Source organism: Amblyraja radiata, chromosome 4 (genome assembly GCF_010909765.2).
Source record: "Amblyraja radiata isolate CabotCenter1 chromosome 4, sAmbRad1.1.pri, whole genome shotgun sequence".
Lineage (NCBI taxonomy): Eukaryota > Metazoa > Chordata > Chondrichthyes > Rajiformes > Rajidae > Amblyraja > Amblyraja radiata.
The window spans coordinates 20,668,738-20,694,622 of record NC_045959.1 but is presented as its reverse complement, the minus strand read 5'-3'; the positions used below and the strand labels follow the sequence as shown (position 1 = coordinate 20,694,622).

At 40.8% G+C, this 25,885-nt stretch overlaps 1 protein-coding gene across 3 annotated transcripts in view; it reads left to right on the top strand.

The window, feature by feature from the left end:
* atp9b (ATPase phospholipid transporting 9B (putative)) overlaps nt 1-25,885 on the top strand; it is a 341,291-nt gene that overhangs the window by 120,927 nt on the left and 194,479 nt on the right. For all 3 annotated transcript variants that reach the window (XM_033019057.1, XM_033019056.1, XM_033019058.1), the window contains one exon: nt 24,086-24,180. In XM_033019057.1, coding sequence (XP_032874948.1) covers nt 24,086-24,180 — 95 coding nt within the window. The remainder of the gene's footprint in view (nt 1-24,085; nt 24,181-25,885) is intronic.

Genomic DNA, 25,885 nt, shown 5'->3' with positions numbered 1-25,885 from the left:
TATATTAGTTAGTCAGAATTTGTTTTGAAGATTTGAAATTGGTCAAGTTATATTTTCTGATGTTTGTGCACAATCTGCAGCATTTATTACCAGCTTTTTTGTATTTTCATTGAGATTGCAATGATTGTATTACTCTCAAAAATCTCAAATAGAAATCAAACATTCATTATTCAACATTGAAATGGAGAAGACAGAATTATCTTCCAAAACATTTTGATCAACGTTTTAAATAAGCTGAGCCCCAAAACGAAAGCCTTGAACAGCATTGTAGCTGCTTGTGAACCATGATACCAGCATGATACCAACCATGGAGAATGATGGAAACATGAAATGAATGGTTGATAAAGACAATTTAGTACAGTGTTCCATTTTACAGAAGCTTAATCATTTGCCAGAACAAAGATGGGATATTTATTTTGATGGTAATTTTATTCAGTTCGCATGGGTATGGAGATATTTTTCACAGCCATTGGATGTTTTGGGTTGGATTGTTTAATTTATCAATAAAGTTACAACAGTTTGAATCTATTTGCAATAGATCTACAGCGGTTGAATAATCTGATCAGAAATCAGTAATTTAGTTTAAGCTAATTGAACGATTGAGAGGTGACTTGCTTTATAAATTCGTTTCCCATACCATTTTAAATACTAGTGCTGTTTAATTCAATTGGTAGAAATATTTCTAGTTTTCTTTAACCTGGAAGTATGCAGATGAAGCATTGTTTTTTTAAATGTAATGGCTGGTTTGTTTTTGTTTTAAGCATAAATCAGATGCATGAAGAGCGAAATGGTTAATGTCTGCAGTTGAAAGCACATATTGGGGATTGCAAGGTGTTGGACAGGTGAGAACTTAATTCCTGGAGCACAGGAGTCTGAGGGAAATAGATAGTGAATGCAGTCTCTCTTTTTCTCAGGGAAATCAAGAACGAAAGGTCATATATTTAAGGTGAGGGAAAAGATTCAATGGGAACCTGAGGTGCAACTTTTTCACATAGTGGGTATATGAAACGAGCTGCCAGAGGTAGTTGACGCAAGTACAAAAACAACATTTAAAAAATATTTTGGCAGGTATGTGAATCGGGAACGGATAAGGGTCAAACATAGGCAAATAGGACAAGTGTAGATGGGGTACCTTGGTCGGCATTGGGCTACAGGGCCTGTTTCTGCGTTGTATGACTTTCTGACACTGACTCTATTTAGTTCCACTTTCAAGTGTTGGTCACTCGTCTGAATATTTTAAACTCGTGGTTAGTTTATGGTTATTATTGTCACGTGTAGCAAGGTATGGTGAAAAGCTTTTATTTTGCATGCTATCCAATCAGATTAGATAACACTATGCATAAATACAATTTAGTCAAACGCAAGTGCAATAAATAGAGCAAAAGGGAAGACGAAGAATATCGTTCTCAGAATTGTAGCACATCAGTTTCATAGACAAAGTCCAATAACCGCAATGGGGCATTAAATGTTTTATTCTTAGGTTATTCAACAACTAGTATTTACACAGCAGGTTTAAGCCAAAAAATTGAAACAGGATTATTAATAAAACAAAATTTGACACTAGCCCCCAAGGAGACAGTGGCACTAATTAGTTAACCTGCACAGAGCTCAGTTAGTTTAAGAGAATTTGCATGATATGTTTATTTGCATATTTTTATGACCTTGGCATGCCTCAGTACCTGAAGTGCAATCATTGTTGTAAAATAAGAAAATATTTTGTGGAGTGTCAATAATTCAAGCATGTTCTTCAGAGTAGATGAACCATATAGACTAGGAAATGCCATGTATTATTCCCGATTTGTATTGAATACGCCAACCGTAATAAAGCAAAAAAGAATCCGCTAGAGTAACTGAGAACAGCATCTGTGAGTGGAAAGGATTCCTGATGCAGGGCTTTGATCCAAAACGTTGACCGTTTTATTCTATCCACAGATGCGTTTCAACCTGCTGAGTTCTGCCCACAGATTATTGCATCAGACTTCACCACCTGCAGTCTTCATCCAAGCTTACTTAAGCTGGGTTGTTGGAGGGAAATATTAGTTAGTTTTCTATTACTGATTCCAAGCCAGCCACATAGTATGATAACCCTACTGGGCAAAACACTACATGTGCTGTTAATGTCTGGATAGTTTTCTGCAGTTGCTGTGTATTTGCACTTTGTGTTTTGGAAGGATTAAATATTTACAATAAGATTAATCCTTTGGTTTGGATAAAACTTTGTTTGCAAACTCGTTCTGCCCTAACCTCCCCCCCCCCCCATCCAAGGTTTAATATTGCCAAGCTTTCTTGTGACCCTGCATTACCTTTTGTGTATTGTGCATTACAGATGGCAGCATTTTTATAATGCTGTCAGAATATAAAAATGTCAACAGTCAATACAAGACTGCTTAAACATATGCAATCTGATAAAGGTTGGATTTAAAGCATTTCTGCTGCTGTCAATAAGGAATTCTGATGAGTTCAGTAGGATCATATTGACTGTGTATTAATACACGGTATCCTATTGAGCCATCAGCTGATTGTTTAGAATGTAAATGAATCTGGTGAAAGAAACTGATGGATCCAGTGACTGATGGCTTAAATTCCAATTAATCAATTGCATCATCAGTTTCTTAATTCAGATCAAATATCTCGAGTGCACAAATTTATTTCAGTGGTATTTAGAGAGTGAGTTGCTTTAGAAGGAAGCTTCATCAATCACTTATAAGTGCCAATTTTTAGATGTTGACATTGTAGTTTGCGTGTTTAGTAATATTTATTATTAGCAACATGCTATAGATTTTATAATCATATCTCATGCCAAATTTGTATCTTGCTGTCAATTTAAAAACAATATTTATTTATTCATTTGAACTGTATAAATGATTTAAATATATGTTGATAAATGATCTGGTATTACATTTACAAAAGTCTATAGTCAAGTGTTCCGTCTCTTTTGTTGGGTGCAATCTTGTATCCTAACATTTCAATGGGTTTTTGATTCTGAGTAGCAGCAGGCAGGCTGCTAATATTACAAGCCACTTTATTAACTGTTTATGACAGGTTCACGTGGACCCTTTGTACATCACCTGTCAGTGCCTTCTCCAGCTCTTGACACACTTTGTCCTGTGTGACAGCTATATCTGTTGATCTTAACTCGATTGCCATCAAACCCATCCTAACCTGACAGCCCTTGTCAATTATACAAAATAAAATCAAGTATTCATAAGTAGGCTGTAATTGGATATTGGCAGACAGATTTAATAATTCAATTTTGCTGAGACTAAACTGGTATTAGTTGTAGCTAATGTTTGCCCTAGTAAAAGATTAATTGGAAACATTGCAGACATCATTATTTTTGCCAATGAGATAAGGTGCAGTCCCAACAGGTCAATTTTTTTGCAGTACTATATTGCAAATGTAGTACTACATGAAGCAAATGCTTTAGCTTTGTAATTGCCTGAGCCAAATTTACAGTGCATAAAATCTTCCATGTTTATTAGTAAATCATATATATTTAGCTTTGTGTATTAAAGATACTAATTAACAAGGGCTATATCAGAGAATAAAAATCCTTGTTTCATTCACATTGCATAACAATCATTTGCTTCACATTGGTTTCCCTTAATTGTACAGAAGGTTGTTTATGCAGTACTTGATCCACTGTTTAATTACCTTTAGTTGCAGGATAGCCAAATCTGGACGTTATCACCATCCTTGTATACAATGCATTTTTCAGCAAAAGTCACCAGATAGCAACTGGGTATAGAAATCTGGTTGAAATTTAGCCCCATTACTCAAAGGACGCAGATGCAAACTTTCGTGCTGCTTTTGCCACTCAGACTTGGATAAGAATAAAATATCTGAAACAAGCATATATTCTGCCAGAGCAAAGAGGACCACTATTTTAGACTAAAACTGTAGAAATATAACTTTTTTTCATGCAAATGTTGAAAATTCAGTCTTGAATTAATGTGCTGCTACATCTCCACAGTTGACCATGAATGTTTCACAGATCTCATGAAAATCTTGTACCACTTTTTTTTTTTTCAGAGTATATGTTCATATTCTTTTTCCCATTGTTTGCTGATAAGCAGCAGAAACTGGAGAAAGATCTTCAACTATTTCATTCTATATTTGCAGAAATGAATAGCGAATGACTTTGGTTCCTTTTGAGATCCCGTTTAGCTCCTTGGTCTGCACCTCTGTATTCAGGTCACTATGATTGGAAGGTTGGAATCATATAGATATATAATAGGTATTCTTTTAAATATTGCTACCATTTATGCCTTTTTTAATGAAGATATTAAAATCAGTGAGACATGGACTACATTTGCCAGGCAGGAGAGAAGACTCAACACCTTCCACCTGAGAAGCATCCGCCATATCCTGGGCATATCCTGGCAAGGCAGAGTGTCCAACGCCAAGATCCTGTCTCGCACTGGTCTTCCCAGTGTGTACACTCTACTCAGGCAGCGCAGTACAGTACAGTACAGAGTGTGTACAGTACAGTACAGTACAGTACAGAGCACAGTACAGTACAGAGTGTGTACACTCTACTCAGGTGGCTGGGCCATGTCCACCGCATGGAGGATGGCCGTATTCCAAAAGACATCCTCTATGGAGAACTGACATCTGGGAGGAGAACCATCAGCCGCCCCCGGCTACGTTACAAGAATGTCTGCAATAGAGATATGAAGGTGCTCGACATTGATATGAAGTCCAGGGAGATCCTTGCAGCTGACCGAACGACATGGAGAGGTACCCTGAACCAGCATCTCAAAACGGGGAAAGCGAAACTGTTGAACGCAGCAGCAGACAAGCGGGCACGCAGAAAGGAGCACAGTAACTTCAACAAACCAGAGACCACACACAAATGTGACCTTTGCCACAGAGACTGTCACTCCCGCATTGGTCTCTTCAGCCACAAGCGACGCTGCTCCAGCCGAGGTTTGGAGCAAGCAGCCAACAACTAGGATGCATCACCCATGGTCAGTCATGACCGAGGGGGGCCTACTACTAATGAAGATATTGAAGCCAATGAGATGAGACCGGCTATTCTCTTATACTACACAAGATGGTCAACGTAATATGAATCATCTGGATGTCCTATCCACTTTCCTGTGGAGAATTCTTGGCTTTTAAGTTTTACGTGGAATACAGATATTTCAGTTTGTAATGGGCATTAAAGGTGTTTTTTGGAAATCACGTACACTTTTTTGGCTGTGACTATAGCCTGAAGTTGTTATTACAACAAACTGGTTTGCTTGTAGCTCTATATTAGTGGGGGAGTTGATATACGTCAGGCTTCAATGCCTGCTACATCTTGTGCAGATTTTCTAGGGGGAAAAGGCAATTCATTTGCTTAATTTAAAATTGCTCTCCAAAATGATATTCATCCAGTCTGTCCCAGGGCAACAATGTTGGTGGCATTACATGCTAATGCAGTCACATCATCCTCTGGACTGGTGATAGCAACTAAAACTGCATCAGCTTCTTATGAATTCTGAGGTGCACACCATTTATGCAATGTTGAATGATACCCCATTTGCTATCAATTTGTTCAGCATCCTTTTAATTAGGATATTTTGAGGAGAATGTATTGTCCTGAAATGCATACTGTAGCAACACAATACAAACGCATTATAATACACATTTTTAATGTATTAGTTATTTCTTTGCTACTGGAAGACAGTTGGTGAAGCAGTTTCCATCAATTCACATTTCCAAGTCATGTTTCTTTCAAGATAAAGATTTGAAAGATTCATTGATCATTTGTAGTTTGCAAGCAACCACTGCAGGTTATTTCGGCAATATATTGGAGATGGCGTTTTTATAAATAGCTTGGAGAATGTGTTGATTATCCAGCTGTCTAGTATCTACCGCAGTATTGTCTGGTAAGAACTGACATAGCACTAATTGGAATTTTTATTTTCACCATTTCCAAAACAAACTCGTAAGATGAGTTATTGATGGAATTAACTGCTGAAGTGGGAGGAAATGCATCTGACCAATACATGTCATAGCTTGAGATCTGTATTAAATGAATATCTGTGCAGTCTACCATACACAAGGGCCACAAAATGCTTAGTGGTCTTGAACTGCATTGATCTGTGGTATAATTCTGTATGAAATTGATGGATGAGGGCAACCATTGACAGAAAGGGTAAAGATCACTTTGAAATGCCCCTTGTGAAATAGTGTGATGGAAAATAGATTGTTAAAGAGGATTTATGTTTGTAATAGTTCAGAGCAGAGAGTGTAGGAATACATTGGCTTATGGAATGTTCAACATGTGACTGCACATGGATTTTAATGTTAAATATTTCATATATAACTATTATAATATTTAGACTAAGAAAAAAATGTGACTGACCATAGCTGGTATTTATCTATGATCTTCTAATGTTAAACCATCAGATTAAAAAAAAAATGCAATGCCTGTTTTGAATAGATGCAACCTTGTGTGGCTTATGAAGTGGGAATGTGAGCCATGCAGAAATCAATGTAAATTTTGTCTTTTCCATTTTTGTTTGTGCATAAAATTAATTTCTCAATTCCTAATTAGTCTTCCCATACTTTTCCTTAATTTTTCTCCTGTATATGGTCATTTGTTCTTCGGCAAATTAAGAACGTTGCTTCTAGTGCCTCAGAAGTGGCAATAAAGGGGCTTTCACTGGTTGGCTGCCTAGTGGTGTTCCACAGGGGTAGGTGCTGGGGCCGCTAATCTTCATGTTGCACATCAGTTAGATTTGTAATGTTTCCTTGTGATACCAGTGCCATCACTAAGCACCTTCGCTTGAGTGTAGTAATGTCAAGATAATCGCTAAAAGCCCTTGACATAAATTCAATCCTAAAAAAACATTTTCTTCCTGGGGTTGTGAATTTTTCTCCATTTTGTAACAATGTGCATTTAAACAGGTAACAGAATAGAGAAAGAAATTGGCAATAAGCATAAACCCAATCAAGTGCTCGGTGTGAGAAAAGAATACTTAGCTAATAAAAAAACTGAAATTATTTGCATTCATTTTCCTGAAGATGAACCAAAGTGTTTAATTGCTTTGTCATTCCTCTATTCCCCATTATAAATTCTCTCATTTCTGACAAAAGAACCTACAATTGATATCATTATTCTTTTTTATGACATTCTTGTAATCGAATAAGAATGAAGACAATTGTAATCATAAATGAGAGAATTTGTAAAAGGGATGAAGGTAATGGCAAATAAATTAAACACTCTGGTTCATCTTCGGGAAAGAGGATGCAAAAAACTTCCCAGAAATGCATGGCTGCCAAAAGGATGAAAGGAAGTATTAAAGGAAATTAGTAGTAAAAAGGTGCTATGGAAATTGGGATGGACAACTACTAAGTCCCCAGTGTCCAATGATCTGCATGTCTGAGCGCAAAAGGGGCAACTAGGTATAGTTGGGGCCCATGCGGGTGTGCATAGCTACGCCTTGGACTTGGAGGAAGTGGAAGGAGTCAAAGGAGAAGTTGTTGAGGGTGAGGACCAGCTCCTCTAGGCATAAGGCCCCAAAATCCACAAACACAACTGCATTAGCAGACCCATTGTTTCTTCTTCTCCTTTGACATCAACTTCACCACCAATGTTCATCCTGCACTCAAATTTACTTGAACCTCGCTCCCCTTTCTTGATCTTACAGTCTCCATCACAAGAAATAGACTATTGACTGACGTCAATTACAAACCCACTGACTCCCACACCTATCTCGACTACACTTCACACCCTGCTTCCTGCAAAGAGCCTAACCCAATTCCTCCGTCTACGCCGCATCAGCGCCAAATATGAGGTTTCCATACTAGAACATCCGAGATGTCCTCATTCGTTGGGGAACGGGGGTCCCCCTCTCCCATCATAGGTGAGGCCCTCACTCGTGTCTCCTCAGTAACCCGCAACTCCACCCTTGCTCCCCCCCCCCCGAGTTGCAACAGAGCGTCCCCCTTACCTTCCACCCCATCAGCCGTCGAATACAACATAATCTTCCAAAATTTCTGCCACCTCTAACGGGATCCCATCACTAGCCACATTTTTCCATCTCCATCCCTTTCCGCCTTCCGCAGAGACCGTTCCCTCCACAACTCCCTGATTAACTCATCCCTTCCCACCAAAACCACCCCTTCCCCAGGTACCTTCCCCCGAAACTGCAGAAGATGCAATAGCTGTTCCTATACCTCCTCCCTCGACTCTGTCCAGTGACCCCAACAGTCCTTTTAGGTTAGGCGGAGGTTCACTTGCATCTCCTCCAATGCCCTCTACTGTATCCGTTGTTCAAGATGCGGACTCTTATACATCGGCGAGACCAAATGGAAACTGTGCAATCGTTTCGCGGAACACCTTCGCTCAGCAGGCGTGAACCAACCTGATCTCCCGGTTGCTGGACACTTAAATTCTCCTTCCCATTCCTACACAGACCTCTCTGTCCTCAGTCTCCTACATTGTCAGAGTGAGGCTAAACGCAAATTGGAGGAACAGCATCTCGTATTTCGCTTGGGCAGCTTACAGCCCAGTGGTATGAATATTGATTTCTCTCACTTCAGGTAGCCCTGACATTCCCTCTTTCTCTATCCCTCCCCCACCCAAGTTACACTAGCTTCTCATTTTCACACTACACACAACTTACAATGGCCTGTTTCCTTTATCATCATAACTTTTTTGTATATCTTTCATTTATTGTTTTTATATCTCTCCACATCACCGTCTATATCCTTCGTTTCCCTTATCCCTGACCAATCTGAAGAAGGTTCTCGACCCGAAACATCACCCATTCCTTTTTTCCAGAAATGCTGCCTGTCCTGCTGAGTTACTCCAGCTTTTTGTGTCTAACCATATATCACTTTATTTTAAACCTTTAAAATAATCCCTTGGCCTCTTCATACCAGTGAGAAAGATTACATTGATTTATGAAATTATAATTCTGTTTGACAAACCTATTGAGAGATTTTTGTGGTCAGTAACTAATAGACAGATGATGTAAACCAGTAAATGTAGTGCATTTTGATTTTTCCTAGGTCTAAATTCACATGATAGTCTGCAAAATTAAAACATGGGAGTGACGATTGATAGTGATATACTGGGATGGATTGAAAACTGGTTGACAGACAGGAAATAGGAATAACTTTTTCTTCGGGTAGTGGGTGGTGATTGAAGGGGTGTTGCAGGAATAAATGCCTGATAATTACAACAGATCAATGATTTGGATGATTGAGCCAGAATGTAGTATTTCTAAGTTTGAGAACAATATGAATGTGGGTGGAATTACAATTTGGGGGGGGATGCAAAGAGGCTTCAAGGTAATTTAAACAAGCTGAATGAGTGGACAAATATGTGGCAGATTCAGGAAAACATGGATGAAAGTGTTATCCACATAAAGATAGTATTATTTAAATGCTTTTCAATAAGGAAGTAATGTACAAAAGTATAAAGTGCCCTTGAATGCTACTCATTGAAAGCAAGCAGTTAAAAAGGCAAATGGGATGTCAGCCTTCATTGTAAAAGATTTTCAGCAGAGAGGCAAGAACATCCTACCACAATAATATGATCTATTTGGTGAGACTATATCTGTAGTACTTCGTGCAGTTTTGGTCTCCTTAATTAAGAAAGAATGTGCTTGCCATCAGGGAGTATAATCGATGGATAAACATCCTAGAAAGCAAGTCTTCTTCTTTCGTGTCCATCTTCCATGTTTCAAATGTTGACGTCGCTGTCATCGTCTGTCCTGAAAAGGAGGCAAGCTTCCGGCGACAATCAGTGGGAGCCATCACTTGTTGCAATAGATGATGGTGGTAGCAGAATTAGCTCGGGATACTTCCAGTTTCTCGTCCCGCGACGTGGACGCTTCTGCTATGGGACCAGAAAGTTGAGATCATTTATGAAATGGATATATGGCATTAGTGTAGAATTAGAAAAACATAATAGGTGTGTACAGATGGGAAGAAATTAAGAGGGGAGCAAATGACCAAAATCAGCTCGCTCAGGTGTATTTCACTGTGGAAGTTAAGTCTTGTTATTGAGTTTAATGCGGCTTTTACACGGGGCGACTTGACGCAAGAGTTAACCAGAGTTCAACATCGTGGGAACCTCGTGCGATAACAGTGCGGCATTCGTGGACCACCGTGGACCACCGTAGCGCTAACGGCAGGTCATCGTGTAACTTGGTCACTCGGGAGAAAATTCAAGAAAATTGGAATTTCTCCAAGAGTGACTTGTACACTTGTGGTTGAGTATTGCAACATTATATGAACGTAGTGGCCAGTGCGATATCCGTGCGATATCCGTAATAACTCTTGCGGGTACCGTGGGAACTCCTGCGAACGGTGAACCCGGAAGCTGGACAGAGGGGACAGAAGGTGATTACATATTATCTTCAGTGGGATTGAATTTAAAAAATAAATAAAAATAAAGATTTACATCCGCATATGGACATCAACTTATTCATGAGTTATGTTAATGAGATTCAAGAAAATAACTATAATCTTTAAAAGGGACTTTAAAAGGGACTTTACTGAAAGGTTACGCATTTTTATGGTCCGTGAGATATTTTTCACATGTACTTCTTTGAGAGATACAGGTCGGAGTCCTCGGGTCCAGGGGTCCGGAACGCTACCAATCAATGTTGTGCAGAGACCCGTGTAAGGAGTGAACTGCACATGCTGGTTTAAACCGAAGACAGACACAAAAAGCTGGAGTAACTCAGCGAGTCAAGCAGCATCTCTGGAGAAAAAAAGCTGATGTTTCGGGACGAGACACATCTTCAGACTCAATTCCGATTAGGATGTCTGAAGAAGGGCTCCGATTCGAATCGTCACCTATTCTTTTTCTCCAGAGATGATGCCTGACCCGCTGACTTACTCCAGCTTTTTAAGCTTTTCTTCCCAGATCTGACTTACCTGCTGAGTTACACCAACATTTTGTGTCCTTCTGTGCATATTAACCAGCATTAACCAGCGTCTGCAGTTCCTTTAGACATTACATAACTTCAGATTTTAGAGATATAGCGCGTGGGAACTCCTGCGAACGGTAAACCCGGAAGCTGGACAGAGGGGACAGAGGGTGACTAAAAAAGGTGGTCTCAAAAGGACACATGGGAACATGTGTCCTTCGAGGACGTCCCACCTAATTGTCATTGTTGGATAATCTTTTTAACAGGAACACTTGCAGAGATGGCTCCCAGAAAATCTCAAAGGAAGGGGGTAAAGCTGGTCAGAGATGTTTTTGCCATGCAGGAGAATGAGGAGGAGACGCAGCAAGAGAGACAGGTGGAGAGGCAACAGGAGATGCCACAGATAACACTGCCTGTGGGCTCCTTGGAGCAGGGAGAGGGTGAGCAAGGTTCGGCAGCCTGGCCAGCTGTTCGACCTTTAGACTTTCGCTTACCGCCGACACCTCCAGCCCTCCTTCTCATGGCCGATCATCGGTTCATGAGTTGGATGGGGTGCCGAATATTCTCCGGTGCCCGGGCCAAAACTCCTCAGCTGGCCCACCGGCTCGGTCAACGAATTGCCGTCGGCAAATTTGTCCCTTATTTTGACCCTTTGACCCTTATTTAGGAGTGAGAAAGTTGTCAACCCTAGTTGGCGTGGGCAAGTTGGGCCGAAGGGCTTGCTTCCGTGCCCAATTACTTCATGACTTTGCACAAATATGGTTAGAATTCTCAATTAATGCAGATAACTGTCTTGCTCTTCCGACCCCTGTGCATGCCTGGCACGCTTGCCAGATGTGGGCTTGGCGTGCAAGCGGCTGAGCAAATAGGGACCCATCTAGCAAGCCAGAAGGAGCTCAGAGGGTGGGTGGTCCACCGAAAGGGTCACGTGGGGAGAAGGGGGGGGGGGCGGTTGATTGACAGCGGAGGCGACCATTCGCAGGCAGGCGGCGACGACGTCACAAAGGGAGGGGTCGGGGAGGGAGCGGGCGGGCCAATGGGAGCGGGCGAGGTGGGCGGGACCATGCCCCCTTTGTTACTGTAGCGAGGGAGGAGCCGTGGGCGCGGGGGCAGCAGCAGCAGCGGCGCCGCGGCAACAACAACAACAACAACAACAGCAGCAGCAGCAGCAGCGGCAGCAGCGGCAGGAGATGCCTCTGGTTGCACTGCTTGTGCTGCTGCGCCCTGCTCTTCCTCCTTGTGACTCTGCAGGTCAGGCACTTTCTTGCTGCTCTGTCCCATTTGGAGACAGAGGCCCTATTGCCACCTCCCTACCCCCCTAGTCTGATCGGAGCAGATCACGGTGCAGGGATGGATCATCTGCGAGGCAGCAGTAAACACCCTCTCTGTAAAAGGTCATGTCCTTCCTTCACATCGTTTTTGCATTCACGTCCACGTTTTTAATGCAAGCTCCGAGTAAACTTGCACATTCCTGCCAATGGGTCTCTGCCCATATACTGCCAATGAACTTGCATTTACGTGGCGCCTTTCACCACCTTGGAAGATCATAAAGTGCAATTCGGCCAGTAAGTTAGGTTTGAAGCATTACAAATCAAAGCAAGTACTGGAATCACAGCATCTGTGGTTACTACTGGATAGATTAATAAAGGCACTCCCGTTATAAAAGTAAAACGAATTCACGAATTGAAAAGTTGACTGGTAAATGTGTGCACATGTAAGATTTTTATATGCATATGTGCAAGCTTCGTCTTTATGAATAGCGCCTGGGATAAACCATAGTTTAGACATTTAAATGATCGCCATACAAAAGTTATTAATTTATAAAAACTATTTTCCTCCATTTAAAAGTTTCCCATTCATTTAAAATCCAGTTGCAAACATTTTGATGGCTACGTTGCAATTTACTTTCTTGCCATAATACAGAAGACATTTGAGCCGATTCAACCAAGGGAGGATATATATAGTGTGTGAAAAAAAAAGTTACATCATTTGTGTCACGTGTAGTTCACGATGTTCATTCAAGATTTAACGCGACAGCTCGGGAAACGGCCAAGTAACTCGCACGAATAACATAAATGCCGAGTACCGTGGGAACTCTTTATCTACTGCCGTTATATCGTGCGAGACTCGTGCTGGACCACGACCTCTTCACTCTGGTGACATCTTGCGTCAACTCGCCCCGTGAAAAGGCCCTTTAAGGATGATGACATTAAACTGAAAGTAAAGATGGATGAGTGTTAGCATGGGTAAACTCTTTCATTGCTCAAAACACTCCAGCTCTTGGCGCATGGGTCAAACACGGGATGGTATTGAGAAAGGCTGCAGTTGCACAGCAACATGAAAAAATGTGTGCCCCTCAATCTGGTGTTTGAGGGTAGAGTTGGGGGACAAGACTTTAAAGATGTGGTTAATCACAGGAAAAAGTAGTGGTTATCTTTACTGTATAGCATAATCATGGAGAATGGCCAATGTTGGCTGAGGTAAATGAGATACTATTAATATTCACTTTGCCTGAGCTGGATATGACAATTGAAAAGTAAGTTGATTGCCACTTAAAATCCAACTTTTCTACCTTGCAGAGATGGAGGCAATAACAGAAAAGTGATGATATGATAGAAATGAAGCGTTGTATTCAAGAAAACGTTATACAGATTGAACGAAGACCGTAGTCACAATTTGTGTATTCAGCAAGGCAGAAGACAACCATTTTTGAAAATTGTGGATAGAAATGTGGGAGTGGTTAGACTGTTTAATTGAGCAAAGGCTTATATAGAAACATAGAAAATAGGTGCAGGAGTAGGCCATTCGGCCCCTCGAGCCTGCACCGCCATTCATTATGATCATGGCTGATCATCCAGCTCAGTATCCCGTACCTGCCTTCTCTCCATACCCCCTGATCCCTTTAGCCACAAGGGCCACATCTAACTCCCTCTTAAATATAGCCAATGAACTGGCCTCAACTACCTTCTGTGGCAGAGAGTTCCAGAGATTCACCACTCTCTGTGTGAAAAATGCTTGTATTTAGCAAAGTCGGAAATGGAAGAGTAAGGTTAGTGAACTCTGAGATCTAATGAAAAATCATTGTAGATTGAAATCACCAAGACGTTATTTCTTGGTGGAGTGGTTGGCAGAAGGTGGAGACTTAGTTATAAAGTTGGTAGTTATTTGTTGCTGAAAGGTTTTGTGTTGATATGTTGCACTGGGATTTGTGAGATTTTGTGCATGTTTTGGACTAGTTCACAGACTCAACAGTCAACCGTGACTGGGAATTACTGTTGTGGAGAATAAGTTTTCTGATGTTTTTTTTAGTAAGGAAGGGCAATGAATTCAAGGTGTTGTTAATTGGCTTTGCATAACTACAAATGCTTTGTCCCCTGCTTGAATTGATGCCAGAAGATTGGTGGGGTGGTTTCAAGGCCATTGAAAGAGAACAGTGTTTCCTAACAGACCAGTCAGTTTACATGAAATTCCATGCAAAATACTTTTGCGCGTATACCAGTTAGCTTCCAAACCATTTTGTTTTCTAATTGATTTATTGATTCACTTGACTGAAGTGGATTATATTTTCTATGCACATTTATATATAAATATATTACTTGGGGGTGAAACTTTAAATATGTCTTTATGTACCTTATTACATTTCTTCCCTCTGCCTCTCTCATAGAGGATGCAGATAAATATTGGTGACAATGGTAACAGTGAGCATTTATGCTTTTGCAATGAATTTGAATGGAATTACTATGGAGGTGAAACGTGGGGAGTAGTTTTAAACTTGTTACTGCATGCTTCCTAGTGGTGACTTTGAGCAGAGCAGGTAGAAGTTGAAAAGCAGATCTGCTGTACAGCATGCATAAGTCAGTAAATAAGTGGAGGATGAGGAACTGAAATGAAACATTTATTTTCAAATTTGATTATCTTGTATCCAGAACCTGATTTGGGAATTTTGGAGTTTATCTGAGTATAGAAATCTGCAAGAGTGGATTAACTGCTAAAATCACTAATTGGAGAACTCCATTTATGCTGGAGAAGACTTTTCAATCTTGTTTTCTGCCATTTTGTAACATAATGTTACAAATGAAAAAACAAATATTTGCTGTTTGGTTGGCTGCTTTTTATAAAAAGCAACACAGCTAGAACACTGAAGTTGGTTGAAATTCCATGCTGGTGTTTACTGCACTTGAGCTTCACTCCAGCTTCTTCCTAACTCCATGGTTAATACACATTTTTCCTTCAACTATTTTTTAGCTTTGCAATAAATCCATCTATATTTTACATGTGGACTATTCCTGGAAGTAACAAATTCCATTTTATGACCACTCGGTAAGATTCTTTGCAATCTACATATTTTTGAATTTCTATTCCATCGCTCTCGATGAGCCCTGTTACTTTTATAAAACAACATTAACCTACTTTCCCAGGTATTACCTTCCCATATAATTGCAGAAGACACAACATTGTCCTTTCAACCATAACCTTTCGACCATTCAAGTATTCAAACATTGTTTCTAGATGTAACCGTAATTAACTTGCATTTCTTCCAATCTAGTGAATTGCATTCAGTGTTTGTAATATGGCCCCCTCTTGATTAGGAGAACACCTTTCAAAGCGTTTGCATTGAGTTAGCAGGGGTCCCTTGAGCTGCGTGTTGGCTTCAATTCTCCAACCTGCACCACTCTTTCTTATCTGTTTGTGGTCTTTGGGCGCAGTTAAAATGAGTTCAGCATAACCTGAAGGAACAGCACTTCATCGTTTATCGAGTCTCTTCCACTGCAATCATCTGAACTCTAACTTCAAATTGTACCACCATGGATCACTCACTTTCTCACCGTGACCTGCCAGGTGTGCTCCACAGCTATGCATTTCACGCTTTTGCACTCAGTTCAGTTTCTATCTAACTGCATCCATTACCCATTGAACAAATGACATATTTTACTGCTTATCTCCATGATGATCCTGGCCTCACTTTATCAGAGATCCCATTTTGTCCTATCCATTCCGTCTCCACCTTGTTTGTATTACATTAGCTTTCTATCCTAGTTCTGATGAAAGATCTTTTTAAGCTTCCCACAAATGCTGCTTGATATGTGGAGTGCTCGAACATTGGCATTTTTAATTCAGATTTCCAACATCTGCAGCTTTTAAAAAATGTTGTTAATCTACTAATTGTTTCAGAATAATGTAATATTTAAAATCTAGTAACATTAATTACAATAAATGCAGCTGCCAATTTGTAATTGAAAATTTCCCTGAAAGATAATAAAACATGGTATCATTATTTTATCCAACTCAGAACATCGGGCCTGGACTCCCAAGGAGCTTGTAGATTGTGTGCTAACCTATCAGCTGTGTGAAATGAAGGGAAGGCTAGCCACCAGCTGTAGGCAGGGCCATTTCAATCAAAGTGGCTCATTCTGCTCCTAAGCACGCTCCGCTCAAATTGCTGGTTGCTAACTAAACTGGTTGATTTCCTAGGCTTTACCAACCAACTTCTCTGCAGGTCACCCCCAAATTCCTTCCAGGAAGCCCTTTGTTAATTTTGCTGGTGAGTATCCAAGCCAGCTCATTATGCCAAAATTTCAATTGCCACAGCTAGACCCACAGGTGTAGTTTAGACAGCCCACTGTGGATGTCAGCTGCTCCTGGCTTTGACTGACAGCCAGGATGGAGACTGGAAATGAAGGCGGGAATTTCTGACTTTGGAGTGGGACTGTGTGGTTGGATCTGCTGATGCATCTTCTTGCCTTCCAGCCTTCCTATCTTGTTTGATATTCTCTTGAATTCAGAGCAACCTTTTCTTCCTGCTATTCTCTGGGTAGGGAACTGTCTATTCGTTGCTGTGAACCCCCTCTGGTGTACAGAGCTACATGGCTTACAATAGAGAATATCCCCAGTTACTGATCTGATTAGTCTATCTTCGGATAAGGAAATAAAGGAGCGTACCTGCAGTGGGCTTTTGAAAGACTCGACCCATAGTTTCCCTATTTCGCATCACTGGATGTTAAATTCTGCTCTGTGTTGTGCCATTCTTTTGTTTATACTATCAATGATATTGGTTGTTTCGTTAGAAATATATAATAGATTGTAACTCATAGCCACCTTTTACGACTGTTGCATGCAGATTTTAAACCTTACAAATAAAACATTTATTAAATTACCATGCGCAGTGGAAATACAATTACTGAGCAAAGACATGTGTGCAAGCTTGTTGGAAATTGTATTGTGTGAAAATGCCACCTTTGGGTCAGATTTAGTTTCAGGTGCTTCTATCAACCATGTCCTTCCAGGCAGTTAGCTCACTAAGCTGCTAAATATACAGGCATTTTATGAATAAAACATGTAGTTCTGCTAGACTTTACTTACATCAGGATCCAGGTACTTAGATTGTGACACAGAATTCATCCGGACTTGGGCACCCAAACAAAATGTACTTGTTGGCAACTTGTCAGGCTGCCTTCTGCCTTTCATTGCACAGTATACTGTTCCTTGTTCTTTCTGTCAAGGCTAGTCTATTTCTAATGCGTTTGTATATCATTTGTAATCATGTTAACCACAATAACGACTATTTATTTCACGTGTCGGTATTTTAAAAAGTATGAAATTAAAATAATTATTATTGTCAGCTTAAGTGACATTTTTAGTTAGAAAAACAAAATTGACTTTAAAATGAAAAAATTACAGTTCAGTTCACAATTTTTGCTTTTAATATGGTTTCTATTTCAAAATGAAAACCATGTATTGAGAGACTGGTATATTAAGTGCCCAAATAATTCAATTTATAATGCAGCAGCCAGCAGAAACTGCTATGGTGGACTGAATATCAGTAGCAGTACATGAAAGGTTTATGATGGTGCAGTATCAACTCTTTTCCCTAGATAAGCTAATGTAATGGTAATGAAATATGATTACCGCTTGTGTAACTAAGTAGGTGTGTTATTATCCCTGTCAAAGTCAGCCTTTCATAGCTTGAATTGCCTGTAATATTGCCATGTTTTAGATGACTGGTTAAGTTACTTTAGATAAGTAATTCTTGAAAAGCTTCAGCATACAACTGTTACTGAACAGCTGGATGCTTATTAATAAATTACCTTGCCATGAATTTGCCGTCCATCATAACGTCTCATTTGCTTTTAACATATGAGGGTATATAAAAGTCGGATGGATCATGGCTTTATCAAATTAGCCATTGCAAGTAGATAATTTGTTTTAGGAAGGTGGTAATTGAGAAAAATACCTAGGTAACTTGAAATCATTTGTTTTGCACTAGCACTCACTCTTGCGTATGGCAGTTTTCTGCTTTATTATTGTTGCAGCACAAGAATAGTAGATTCATAGTATGCCTACAGCACTGGCTATATCAGCTGTGAATGATGCATTTTGAAAATTGATTGATTGTGAACAACTGCATTGATATCTGATAGGAGTCCTACCTTTGTTTGATACTGGTTCTGACACAGGATCTCACCTCAAAAATCAACTTGCACCTTTTGCTACCTCAGATGCTGTTTAACCTGCTAAGTTGTTTCAGTGTTCTAGATTTTATTCTTGGTTCAAGGGCCTGCAGTATTTTATCCCCAACCTGTAATTAGATGAGAAGTAACAAAAATGCATGTGGATGGATGGCTGGTTAGTTACATCTGGAGAGAGAAAAACTAGTTTGGAATTATTTAATTTGTTGTAGAGTGTACTTTTGAAGTTTAATTTCCCTCTTAAAGGTCAAAGAACCTGCTATGCAGTTCCTACCTTTTGTTTTAATTTCTGAAATTATTTTGTACTTTGTGAAAATAATGACTGATTTGTATTTTTAAGCTGAACAATATTAACAATATGCAAGAAATTTTATATTTGAAGTGTAGAAAATTTGTAATTAAATTAATTTTGGTTTGTGGGATGGAGCAAATTCAAACATAATATATAATTGAAAGTACAATAAAGATATTGCTGTTTGCAATGTGTTGAAATGTGGACTCAATTTATAGAACCCATTCTTTCATATTTAGCATTCAATCTACAGTTTATCAGAGAATTATCAACAGAACTAAGATACTCACTTATAAAATCACTTCCTGAGACATTGATACGTTTATTTTTGTTTTTTTGTTTTGTTTGGTGTCGTCGCAGCCAAGATAACCTCAGAGTTTGACGTTGCTTTATTTGCTATTAGTGGAAAGTAAATCATGGCTAAAATGCTGAGATGATAGGAGAAAGTGCCAAAAGTTGATTCATCTTTGTGCAGTGATACTAATCACTTTAAAATATATAATAATTTTGCTAGTTAAGACCTTGTTAAAGATTACTGAAGATGGACTTGTGCAGCCATTCTGCAGCTGCGTGGCTGCATTGAAAGCCATGTTAGTCAAATGACGGGGAAATATTGTACTGTTGGCACATTATTGAGAGAGGGTATTAGAGGAGTTCCCTGCTTCAAAACCTAGTCTTTAGTGGGCATATCACTATGAAGCAAAATTCCATGTGTTTCTGAAAAAATTGTGGAATAGGTGCTCGTTGATTCAATAGAGCTTTGTGATGAGGACTCTTGCCTTCTATTGAGCAGGTTTACAATCTTTTTGGTACACTTTGGAATTTGCTAAATGCTGGACTTGTAATGGTTATATGCCACAACTGGTGCAAGTTATTTTCTGCACAACTTAACATTTGGCGACTTCTGAATACATTGCACAACTGAACAAAATGAAATATTTCTGTTGGCGTATCTGTTGCATTATCATAGTGCCAGTGACAAATTATTAACCACTGGCTGCTGTCATAGTGGGTGTTCATTTCATAGGAATGGTGCCCACTGTCACCTTTGCAAATTTGAATAATGACAACCAGGAACTGTTGATATGAGTGCTGGTTAGCACCTTCACATTGTGCTGCTTGTATGCCACCCATGATATTAATTGTTTTGTGAATGGTTTGTGTGATGTGTTGGCTTTCTTTCTCTATGCCTGCAGTTATTGTTCAAGTTTTTACCACAGTACTGTTGGCAAATCCACGGTTTTGTAAAGTACGATTGCCTTGTACAATGAATGGGAGTTAGCAAGCTTTCACATTTTGATTTCAATATACCACCCATCTTGGGTAAGGAGCTAATTTATTTTCAATATAATAATGCAGTTTATCAGTATCTGTTTGAAAACAATTTGCTGAGTGAGTTCTGATGAAGGATTTTGGACCTGAAACATTAACCATTTATCTGACCTGCTGAATGTCTCCAGTATTTTATATTTTTATCTTTCCCTTTTTAAGACGAATTTGCTGCATCAGCATCTTTCCATCCACTTCTTCATTAATATCACATTCTGCCTCATATGAGCCTCCAATTTTCTCTGATTCAATTTACCAGATTCCCTTTTGTTGCTGAGTTAATCGTTACAGGTTTAAAGATAGCAGACTTATTCATTTAATTATTGTATTTTCTCTCGTTCTACACTTTGTGCTGTTGTGTAATCAATTTTAAGGCCATATATTTGGTATGATTGAACAATTACATTAAGTAAATTGCAAGTCATGTTCTGATACCAAAAATGTTTAATTGTCATATGTACCGGCAATGGAATGTTGAAATTCTTTCTTACTGCAGGTCAATCGGCCTGTAAAATGCAGATGATACAAAATCAAAAATACTATACATTAATAATATTATCCGTAACCATAAGTGCAAATTACCAAAGTCCATTGGTAACAAAAGACACAGTTCATAGAAATTCATAGGATCTGAAGAAGGGTCCCAACCCAAAACATCACCTATCCCTGTTCGTCAGAGATGCTGCCTAGACTCGCTAAGTTACTCCAGCCCCTTTCCTCTTTTTGTAAACCAGCATCTACAGTTCATCGTATCTACTCTGAAGAACATAGTTGCAGAGGTTAGTGCACAGTGTTCAAGCCTGGCCTTTGCTAGGGGAAAAGGCTGTTGGTCATGGTTTTCAGACTCTTGTACTACCTTCACAATAGTAGCGAAATAAGAATGTGACCAGGGTGGTTTGTGTATTTGATATTTGATGCATTTTTGAGGCAGCACCTTGGGTAGAGGCACTGCCTCAAATGGCGGGGAGGTCAGTACCTGTAATGGACTGGACAGTGTGCCATACACTGTGGTCTCACTTAGTTTCTGGGCTTTCGAGTTGCCTAATCAGGCCGTGATGCAACCAGTCAGTGTGGTCTCTGCCCTACACGTGTTTGGTAGAGTATTTGTCCCAGATCTCCTCTATCTTCAAAGGAAGTAAAGCCAGTGATGCGATTTATTTGTGATTGCGTCAATGTGCTGATTGGATCAATGTGCTGAGCCAGGACAGATCTTCAGAGAAGTGCTTGTCCAGGAACTTAAAGCAGTTAACACTCCACCAGCAACCTAACAAAGATTTGTGCTTTTCCCTCCAAAAGTCAACAATCAGCTCCTTAGTCTTGCTGATCTTGAGAGGAAGATTTTTGTTCTGCCACAATTCAATCAGATCTTCTTGTACTTTGACTTAGCATTACATGTTATTGCTCCAGCAATAGTGATACAGCATTGGAGCTGTGTCGTGGCTACATATAGATACACTAGAGTAGAGTAGAGGAACGAGAACACAGCATTGTGGTGCTCTATTGTTGCTGGCTATCAAGGAGAATGTGTTGTCAAATCGTACTGATTATGGTCTGTTGATGAGGAAGTTGAGGATCCAATTACATAGGAATGCACAGAGACTCAGTGTGGTGTTCGGTGATGAGATTGAATAGTATTGTGTTGAATGCCGAACTGTTTACGATGATCAACAGCCTGGTGTATGTGTTACTAGTGTCCAAGTGGTGCAGTGGAGAGCCTGCAAGATCACATTCCCTGGAGATCTATTGTGGCAGGAGGCAAATTGTAGTGGGTCCAGGTCCTTAGTAAGGCGGCACTTTATAGCTATTGACAATAGTGCCAATGGTGGGTAATGATTGAGGCATGCCATCTTAAGGGCCTGTCCCACGAGCATGCGACTCCATGCGGCAAGCGCGACCTAACGTGGTCGCTTGCGCCGTACGGCCTCGCGGGGCCGGTCCCACTTCGATCGCCGGAGCCATATGGAGTTGTGCGGAGCTGGTCCCGACATCGTGCGGGGCTCCGAAAAACCGACCGTGTTCAAAAATTCCGTGCGCAGTGTCTCGACGCCGTACGTCACGCGCGAACTTCACGTCACTCACTCGACCTCCGCGCGGCCTCCGCTTCCGGTTTGGTCGCGCTCGCCGCCTGCTGGCGCATGCTGGTGGAACTGGCCCTGTATGGGGATCCCTTGACCTCCACGCGGCCCCCCTCTTCCGGTTTGGTCGTGCTTGCCGCATGCAGGTCGCATGCTCGTGGGACAGGCCCTTTACTCTTCTTGGTATCACTGATGTCATTTTAAAGCAGATGGGAAACACTGACTTTAGTAATGAGGTTGAAGATGACTGCAAACATTTAAAACAGTTGGTTCATGCAGATTTTAAGAACACTGCCAAATACACTACCATGGCTGGATGCTTTCCAGGAGTTCACCCTTGTGAAGGATCTTCTGACATCGTCCTTGGTGACTGAGATTAGTGTCTCTGTGGGTCCAGAAGGTATATCGATGTCCACCCTTCATTGTGACTAGAAAGCGTTGACCTCGTCTAGGAGTGATGCTTTGCTGTCGCCTGTACTTTCACTTCTACTTGGTTTTGCCTTGTAGGAAGTGATGGCATGCAAGGCCTGCCACAACCGATGAACATCCCTCTAAGCCTCCAGTTTAGTGTAAAAGTGTCTCTTTGCCTTCGGGTGGCCTTATTGAGCTAATACCTGGACTTTGTTTATGATCCTGCATCGCCTGACTTGAATGCCCAAGATTTGCTTCGACACAGATTACAAATCTCCTGGTTCATCCAAGACTTCTGGTTTGGAAACACTCAGATGATCTTGGAGGAAACATTCCTCCATGCATTTTCTTAAGTCATTAACAACTATGGTTTATATGTTCTTTCTTTTGCGAGTCTTTGAACATCGCCTCTTTGAACATCGCCAATCCACTGATGCTAATCAATCGCAGAGTAATTCCTTTGCTTTTGGATGTTCCAGGAGCGAATAGCAAGAGTTGGTAAAGACTGCTACCAGCTGAGCAAACTCTATGCTTTTGCCAAATCTCTCCAATAAATCCAAAACAATTACACCAAGAACGGTCAAGGATCCAAGCAGTCTTTCCAGGTGCGGCAGAGGTTCACCTGCACCTCCTCCAACCTCATCTATTGCATCCGCTGCTCTAGGTGTCAGCTGCTCTACATCGGTGAGACCAAGCGTAGGCTTGGCGATCACTTCGTCCAATACCTCCGCTCGGGCTGCAATAACCAACCTGATCCCCCGGTGGCTCAGCACTTCAACTCCCCCTCCTATTCCAAATCCGACCTTTCTGTCCTGGGCCTCCTAGATTGGCCAGAGTGAGGCCTACCGTAAATTGGATAGAGCAGCACCTCATATTTCGCTTGGGCAGTTTACACCCTAGCGGTATGAAATTGATTTCTCCATTTTCAGGTAGTCCCTGCTTTCTCCTCCCCTTCCCAGCTCTCCCTCAGCCCACTGTCTCCGTCTCTTCTTCTTCCCGCCTCCCCCCCCCCCCCCACCCTCACATCAGTCTGAAGAAGGGTCTCGACCCGAAACGTCGTCTATTTCCTTAGCTCCATAGATGCTGCCTCACCCGCTGAGTTTCTTCAGCATTTTTGTCTACCCAGAACTGTCCAATGCTTTTTGTATAATACTTGGTTTTACTGTAGTTGCACCTGAAGATATATCTTTCTCACACCTCCAATGTTTGCAGAGATAATATTGAATTATGTTATATTCCAATATCTTCTCTTCATCATAACATGTGTTTGGTTTGGTGTGCATAAACTTCATGTTTTTTTTCTGATGTTCAAATTTCTCTGCAATTACTTGTGGAATGCCGGGCCCTTAGTGACCTGACAAATATTTTTAAGTAGCTGGGAAATTGTCTTTGAATATTTGCAGTTCAGGATAAATGTTCTTAGCTTTCTGTCAAAATATGATTAATATTCATCAACTTGAATGACATAAAGGGAAGGTCGGTGCTGTTTTTTTAAAAACAAAAGCTATTTCCACATATATTGGGATGAATACGGGATAAAGTTTAATTTTGTCTTTTGGCTAAAAGTCTGTGGGAATTAAATAAATGCTTACACTGCTAAGGATAATCAGAAATTAATGTTTGTTTTTCAAGGTTCATGTTTCATTCGTACTGATCAACTGGATGGTGAAACGGACTGGAAGCTAAGGATAGCTGTTTGTTGCACACAGAGGCTGCCAGCATTGGGTGTAAGTATAATGCTTACGTTAGTGGCGGTGGGGCCTCGTGGTCGATGTGCGTGAGGGGGGAGGGGAAGACGATGGGGACAGCCGTGAGCGACGGTGGGAGAACAAAGGGGGACCCAGTGTGGGGGGGGGGGGCACTCTAGTTAAGAATCCTCTGCCCAGGTCTGTGTTTGTTTGTTCATTTGCTCCGGTGAAGGCGCTGTGCACCCGGCAGCCAGCCAACATTCGCTTGTCTTTTTCTTTTAGTTTTCACTTTTAATTTCAAGTTTTTGTGTACCTTGTGTGTTGTGACTGTCGGCAGACCAATTTTACTTCGGGGATGAATAAAGTTTATCGTATCGTTTCCCAAATGCTTAATTTATTTTGTACTGCTCCTTCTAACATGCTTTTTTTGTATGAGACTAAGGCACAATAGTTTTATGAAAATCGAGTTACCTTCAGTTTTGTTCCACTGTCCCAAATTGTGGATTGACCAGGTTTAGAGCATGCTGTTAAGTGCATACTTGTCATATCTGTCCAAAGAGTGCTGCAGTATTGAAGTGTTAATTCTGGCCAAATTGGAGCTGCCAGGACATTAACATTGAGTAAAGGCTTCTGTGCTGCTAGGCCATTTTGGTCAATTTAAATGTGCCTTTTACAGAACTGGGCCAAGCTGCTGAATGGTGCCAGTTTGTCTGTGGCCAAGATAAGAGCTGCAGGGAAAGAATGGAACATCTGCAGATTCTTACAATTAGGTGTAAATTGCATGGAACGGATTGGGTGAATGCAAACCAGACATACACATTGTAAATAATGTTGCAAAGCTTTACTTTGCTAGATGTTGATTGGGTTAAGTGTTGAGCCTTGTCTGGGTTTCTTGAATATTGAGGCACATGTTGCATAATTCATCTGTGTTAACTTCCATCTAGAAACTTCGTCAGATACATTGTATTAGTTAAGGGCCTGTCCCTCTGCAGGGACCTAATTTGCGAGTTTAGGAGAGTTTAAAAATGTGTCATGGTCGCGGTGTATCGCTGAAGTAGAATACCTCCTACGACCTCTTCGACTACGTGGAGAACCTCCTACGAATATGTAGAAGACCTCCTATGACTATGTAGAAGACCTCTTTCAATATCCCTCGATCTCCTTCGACTATGTTGAAGACTAGCTTCGACTAGCTTCGGGGAAATTGGACACCGAATAGTGGAGAGTGATGACGACCACCTTTGACTACCTTCGACTATACTAACACAATCTTCGACTACCTTCGATTACCTTCGATTGCCTTCGATTACCTACGAATGACATGCCGACCTACTACGACCTACTTCGACTAAACCTACGAGTAATCCTACGAATTACGATTCGTAGGCCTAAACCTACGAATCCGCGGTGGTTAGGTATTGTAGTGGAGAACTGTTATTGTGTTTTCCAAAATAAAATTTAGTAGCGCAAGTGCTTGACTCAGTATTTTATTGACTGAAACTAGGGAGCTTAGAACGAGCTATTTACAGAAGTAGTCAAGCAAGTGTCTGCTTAGCATTGCTGACATTGTTGCAGATGTTGCTGTGTATTCGGGGGGAAAACAGCAGCCCACATCTTGAGGAGTGATGACAGTGAAACCATTAGCATTCACTGCCCAATGAAACTTCCATGCATGTGAATGTGGGAAACTTGGAAGTCCATGACAGTCAGTGCTCCTCATGGAGACACCTGTGGGAGAGAAAAC